The sequence below is a fragment of the Halyomorpha halys genome, unplaced genomic scaffold, assembly GCF_000696795.3.
Source record: "Halyomorpha halys isolate HHAL.00 unplaced genomic scaffold, Hhal_1.1 Scaffold463.1, whole genome shotgun sequence".
Classification (NCBI taxonomy): Eukaryota; Metazoa; Arthropoda; class Insecta; order Hemiptera; family Pentatomidae; genus Halyomorpha; species Halyomorpha halys.
Genome location: NW_027114672.1, coordinates 395,241 through 402,380, shown reverse-complemented (window position 1 = coordinate 402,380; position 7,140 = coordinate 395,241). Strand labels below are relative to the sequence as shown.

Sequence of the window (7,140 nt, the reverse complement as noted above, 5' to 3'; positions counted from 1 at the left end):
GTAAAATAACAAAATAAAAATTTGAAGTTATATAATGCTGAGAAATATGAATATTTTAATTTATTAATAATTTAAAAATTAAAATTATGGAAAAAAAAATTGAGCGAAAGAAAATGTGTAACAAATGAGCTATGTAACCATAATATTAGATAGCTAGGGAAGTTAGGAAAATAATAGAAAATTTTACAAACCTTATTTTACCCTCCTCCCCCTCCTTTTCTATTCTTTTCTTAATTTTGTTTACCCACGTTATTATTTATGTTCACTATATATTATTGTTGTTTTTTAATTTTTTTTTCTATTCATTTCTTTTGTTAAACTTAACATATATTTTGCTTCTTTATCTAATATCATGGTTACATATCTCATTTGTTACATGTATTTCTTTGCATTATATAACTTCAAATTTTTATTTTATTTCCTTAATTATGTTATTTTACCTTTTAGCATAATACATTTTTTTTCCTTATTTTAATTTTATTAATACCATTCTGTACAATTTACTTTGTGTCATTCTGTTTACAAGCTCTTCTTTTTTATTCTCTGTATTCATTGGTTGTTATCTTGTTCTGTTCTTAGCCCTGATGAAGGCTACAAATTCTGGCTGAAACGTTGGCACGATTAAATAAGTTCCGTTCAACTTATTTGTGTTATATTTTGACCCCATGACTTCTCGTATAAGTCATCGGCAGTAAACTATCTCTCATGATTTTGAATGAATATATCTTCTAATATTACATTTTGCTGTTCTCCTTATTTGTTATAAAAATATTAACAATAATCATATTGTTAGTTTTATAATAGATCAATAAATAAATATTCCATATATAATTATGAATAAGGAGATCTAAAAACATTATAAATGTATATATGGATATATAATGTTTTTAAATCTCTCTTTCGTTCTCTACATCTAATTATATTATTGAAAATCATCCAGTAAGAACCCATAACATTAACTTTGTATTCATGGAGCAGATAAATTACATGTTCTCAATTTCGAAACATTTCACTGGCATAATACGTTTTAAACATCAAGTAACATATTTACTTTCCTGTCTATTTGCCTGTAGTCAAATCCGTGAGCGGGGTAAATCGATAGAACTCTAATCCGATTTGATGAAATTTATTGAGATGTAGCGGATTTATTCCTAATCGGGCCCATATAGATTTTGTTAGAATCGCTTATCCATCGCCAAAGTATTTTATTCAGCATATTTGCCAAAAACAGCCGGCCCAAATTTGGAGAAACGTTGATGATAAATAGTGTGAAATGGGAGTTGTATTAATTCCATAATATTCGGATTATGGAATCTTCTTTTCCATAAACATTTGACAGTCCTTTCTGGACACTGTTGTATTTCAGTAATGGCTCGTCCAGTAAATGTTATTCTCAAACGAAACATTAACTTTAAAATATCAATGATTTATTTTATACAATTTGCAGAAAAGGTAATTAAAAAAATAATATAGGGGTACATTAAAAAGAATTATAAATACTAACTCATCCCATGTACCTGACACAATTTTCTTTAAAAAAAATTATAATTTTAATAATTTTTTTCTTTCTTTCAGGTAAGTGAAATGAACATCAAATTTAAACTGAAAGGTTGTGAGTAGATTTTTATTTTTAGTATTAATAATAATAATTCATTTGACTTTTACAAAGTATGTAGTTTTATCTATAATAAGTACGTTTATAGTCATGTGTTTTAAAAATGTATCATATGTAATTACTGACTCAAAATAGAAATTTTACATTATTGTTAACTTAAATGTATAAAGCGGGATATTGATTAGTATATGATTAATTTATTTTTTCTTATTTATATTAATCAAATTGTTTAAAACCACAATAAATCTATCAAGGATTATAAGCCACATTTTGTTTAAAGCAACACAACAAGAGTTCATGTTAATCCTCTGAATAGGTGCACAAAACAGTACAAGTCAGTGCTCACTATTTTATTTAAGCAGGTTATTATTGAACCTTTCAGTGTTAATGAAGTTTTATGCAATCTGGTGTAAAGGATTATAAATTTAATCTGTAATAAAGTGAATTATAATCTTCATATATTTATTTTCAAATAAAAAATAACCCTTTCCAGATAAATAGTAAACCATTTTATGACGATTTTTTTATTTTACTTTATAATTTTAATGTTAAACGTAGCTTTTGTTTTATTTTGCTTATTAGGTAATGAAAGATTTTTTTTTTTTTTTTTTTTTATCAAAAATCTATATATTCACTTTGGGAAGATTATATGAATATATAAAAAAATATTATGGAAGCATCTTATGTAGATAAATTAAACCCTTAACCCTTCATGGGTTGTAGCTGTACTGTTTTTTATTCGGAACGTTGTGGGTTCGATTCCCACCTGGGGCAGTTAAAAATTCATTTTTTGGCGATCCCGAAGAATGAATCTTGACACTCCCACCTTGGTTAGTACATGGCGGCTACCTAGGTAAGCCGTCAGGGGTTGGCAGAAAGGACCACTAGGCCCACTTGTCGAACTTGTTCCCTCCACCAAATACCAGTACCAGTACCAGTACCCATTGATAGAACTCCAATAACATTTCTAGAGGAGAAGATCTGGAGGCCAACTTCTTTTCAGATGCCTTGGAGGATTATTAGGTAATGAAGGAGAAGCCAGGTTTGAAACAAATGGATTTGGGTGGTTGGGAAGTTTGTCATGGAAGGATTGGTATCTAGTTCTAGTCAAATCGGCAACATATTGCATTGAGGATGGATCCTAATGGATGACTTGATTTGTGACAAAGTAAGGATTTTACGAAGATTTTGGACTGTAAGAATTGGATTCGGGAGGAATTTGATGGCTTAGTGGAGCCCCAAAGCTCAACTCCGTGCGTCCAGATAGGCCTTATAATAGTCATGTAGATCAGTCTTTTGTAATGGATTGGCAATTTAGACCGTTTTTATAGTAAAGTTGTAATAGTCGGAATCGACGAGCAGTTTCCTGTTTTTTCGTTAGACTGAATTACCTAATTTTTAACTTCTAAAACATCCATAGGTTTTCGAAAAAATAAACAAGTTTCCTTGTAGAAAGGAGTATTTGGGCGATATTCAAGTAACAGGCAATTTTCAAGTTCTAATTTTCAACAAAACTCTTATCTCAAAAAATAAAAATTCTGATTCAATTTAGGTTAAATCTTCGCTAAAACCTCTATCAAGCAAAATTGAACGCAGAATACACTAATAAAAATTTTCATCCATTATCGTGGCCAATAAAGGTGCTATGATCATGAAGGCATATTGTTATAATCACTTCCGACTGTCCGGAACTGTACTGAGTATAAGCAGTTTAGGAGGGAAAACCCCGCAGTCCATTTCATTTCGAACTGTCAGAATCGGTGTTGAAACAACCCTACTGAATTATCATTTATAGATTTCAAAAAATTTTAAATCTCATTTAGTTATAGTAAAGATAATATTTTATAATAAAATGTAATAAAACAAAATAAGAAATGTGTAAAGCCACAACAATTTTAATTCACTACATACTTAACTTTATTTTTCCTTTCCGGAGAACTTGTTTCAAAGAAATAAAAGAGAATGAGACATCCAACTCACTCTTAGAACTTCAGGACTGGCACAAATATGACTTTCGGAAGTCATTAAAATTTCTTCGATTTCTGTTTTTATTTTAAGGTTTAGTTTACTCACGACAATATTTTTTCTTTTTTTTAGCCATATTTTTAAATCCTGGAGTTTTGAATACGATAATAAAATATTCCTTGTAAGTTTTTAATTAAGAATTGAGAGTTACTTCTTTTTTAGGAGTATGAAAATAAAGTAAAGATGTAACTCTGGAACATCCATGACAATGAGAATCGAATTGCGTGTTGACGGCAAGTAGACGATTAGCAAAACATTGCTGTGTAATTTATTCATCATGTCTATAACCAACATGAATCCTTGGAATGGACATCGATGGCTTAAAAACATTTTATTCTAGTACGATTTTAATATAACCTGATGTTTGAGAATAGCTCATTTAAAAAATTACCCCAAGCAAATATGTATCCTTATTTTCTCTAAATTATCTCATAACACATTCCACTTTGTCCTTTAATCATCATTAATCTGAGATGATAATTACGTATCATATTGTCATCAGATTTTCACTCGTGTATTCAAATCGCTATTTTTTATTACATTGAATAATGTTGCGTAATTATGGTCTTTAACTGGTTATTTTAGAGATCTAATAAAAAATTACGATTGAATTTTTGTTAGTTTATGCGTATCACAGTTATAGTGTTTTCATTCTTTTCTAGTATGAAACGTATTCCAAGTGTAAGCTTATGTTCATTTGATATATTTTTTGGGTAAGAGTCATGTTTGTAGCTATTTTAAAAAAAGTTATATTTAGTTTAAATAATTACAAATATATATTTTATCCTACTCCAATTATGTGTTACTGATAAGTTTTGGCATATGATTTGCTAATTAACTTATCTACCCCAACTTGCAATACATTGAACCACAGCCTGATTTCAATTAGGCAGGAGTGACGTTTCAACGGTAGGAAATTGAAGGGACCGTTGAAGTAATTGCAGTTATCTGAACATCGCTGAGATAAAAAAATAAACATATTATTTTTATCTATTTATATTAACGGCCCTGAAGAATCTAGACGAGAAAGAAACGCAAATAATTTTAGCTTGTGTCCTGTTTCTGTATTATCTGATTGGACAATAGTTATCAATTTAATTGCAATCCATTGTATCTAAGGTGTTTTAACAACATTGATGTTTTTACTATTACAACTATCTATGTAGACCCAGATTGGTAATCAACCGAAAAAAAAAATTCCAGAACTAATATGCGTTTTTAGAGACCCCTCAGTTCGGTAAAATGACTTTTGGTTGGAATCTACTTTTCGTATTGGAAGAAATTAGTTGACCGTATTAATTAGATTGTAGGAAGATAGTTCGGGTAGTGGTCAATAAAGATATCAAAATAATAGAAAAAAACTATTTATTGTTAACAAACGTTTCGCCTCACTTTTCAGGGCTAAATTAAAAACAAGATACAATTATTGTAAGAATTGACAAAACATTAAAATAAATATACAGATAAAATACGAAAATAAAATAAATAATTTTTAGTTTTATTTGTAAAATATATACAAAATTTGTTTTCATGGTTGTTATAATTAATAAATTTTGATAGTTATCACAAATAATAAATATATAAAAGAAATAATAATAAATTAAGGAAGAATACTAACTAGTTAGATACAGCTAGGTGTGATATAATTCTAAATAACAAATAAACATAGATGAGAGTACCTGTGAAATTGAAACAGAGATGTCAGCAACCAAGGCAGGCATCCCTTCTCAGGAATAAAATTTCCCCAGCTCTTCGCTTACCCTCAAAAAGGGTAAGATTTTTTGTAATATATAGATAGGTAAAATGACAGAAACATCATATCTCTTGTCTAATATTGCTGTGGGCAAATATATGAAATAAATGTAGAAGTACATGGATAAGATATTACTTTCAAATCACATAAAGTATAGAGAGGAAGAAAAAAAAATTATATAAATACGTTTATTAAAAAATAAATTCAATACGTTTATTAAAATAAAGTTATTTAAAAAAATAAAAATCCCGTTTAATGGAAAGAATAGTGGTATAATGAACTAAGAAAAAATCAAAACAAAATGAATAAACAGCTAGTAGTAAAACTGTGACAAGTAATAGTAATAATGAGTAGTCGACAATTTTTACTTAATACGTGGTCTCAGAATTAAGTTGGTGTATATATTGTACATTGGAAATGAGTAGTGATAAGAAAGGTAACAATGTGATAAAAAACTAAAAAGATAATATTTGTAAGTGTTAATCCGCCACTCGGACTATCTTCCTATAAACTATTTTTACTTTCACTTATTTATGTATGAAAGATCTAATAAGGGGAAGTATTGCGATCGTAAAAAAAAAAACTTCAAATCCTGGTTTTTAACAAGTTTTAAGATCCCCTGAGAAAAGCAAAATGGTCTGTGTTAAGTGGTTGTTCGTTATGTACAAAATGGTCTGTGTTAAATGGTTGTTAGTTGAGTACAAAATGGTCTGTGTTAAATGGTTGTTTGTTGAGTACAAAATGGTCTGTGTTAAATGATTGTTTGTTGAGTACAAAATGGTCTGAGTAACGCAAAAACAAAAAGTCGTAAACTGTGAAATAACATATTTAAGACTTGTGTATCCCAGTGGTGTTTCAGAAACTTATTCGATAAAATCGACTTAACTCTTAATCGAATACTTTCTATAATTGATTTTACATTTTTTTTTCGATTTTAAATAAACTCTTTATATCAATTAAATGTTAAAACATTTTATATATGATGAGTAGGTCTTATCCATATTGAAGTACATAGAGCTTAAATTTAAAATTTTTAAAATTAGCTTTTCCTCTGAAGTACCTTTTATTTGCTATATTTGAAATAATTAACCATATCTCACTGTTAGTAATACTAATAGCTAGTTAAATATAAACTGTGATCTTGATTTTCAACTGAAGGAGAAAACGTTTTACCGAACTGGCTAAAAAAGTAGTCTAGACTGATTGAGAAATCGGAAGCAGCCAAGAGTAACCAATCTTTCCAGATTCCATTTCATAACATTATTATGTTATATTTTGTTAAAAAAGGCCAGAACAAGGTTGATATTTTTTTCCCACTTTAAGTAACCCATAAAAAGGTATTTCCAAAGCGACAGAAAAAAAAAAATCGCCTTCACTGGGTCTTCGATTTTGTTTCATAAATTATAAAAAATACGATAACACGATCCCATTAATCCAAATTAAACTTGATAGTGTCTTACCTACTGCAAACTACATAAAATGGTTCAAATCCGACCTCCATAAATAAATTGGAACTGGAGGTTTAAAATGAGCGTCAGAGGGAGGAATTGGTTCCATTCTACATTACTTTTTCTCAAGACCTTAACATCCAATTCGTTGCAGATTTGGCCCAAAACAGATATGCGTCTTTTCATTCCAATCTAAACCATCCTAACACATTAATTCTTAATTTTTCATCCTTAACAATCCCTGATAATCCTCCGAGGCGTCTGAAAAGAAGATGGCCACCGGACCTTCTAATTTAAAT

General features: G+C 29.1%; 1 protein-coding gene across 3 annotated transcripts in view; it reads left to right on the top strand.

Moving 5' to 3' along the window:
* The window catches only part of LOC106683081 (growth factor receptor-bound protein 14), a 361,363-nt gene that overhangs the window by 14,357 nt on the left and 339,866 nt on the right, over positions 1-7,140 (top strand). Inside the window, exon 1 of one of the 3 annotated variants that reach the window (XM_014424311.2) lies at positions 1,582-1,609. The exons of the other annotated variants lie outside the window; for them this stretch is intronic. Coding sequence (XP_014279797.1) covers positions 1,585-1,609 — 25 coding nt within the window. The 5' untranslated portion in view covers positions 1,582-1,584. Of the gene's footprint in view, positions 1-1,581; positions 1,610-7,140 lie in introns of those variants that run through there. 3 annotated transcript variants of the gene reach the window in all.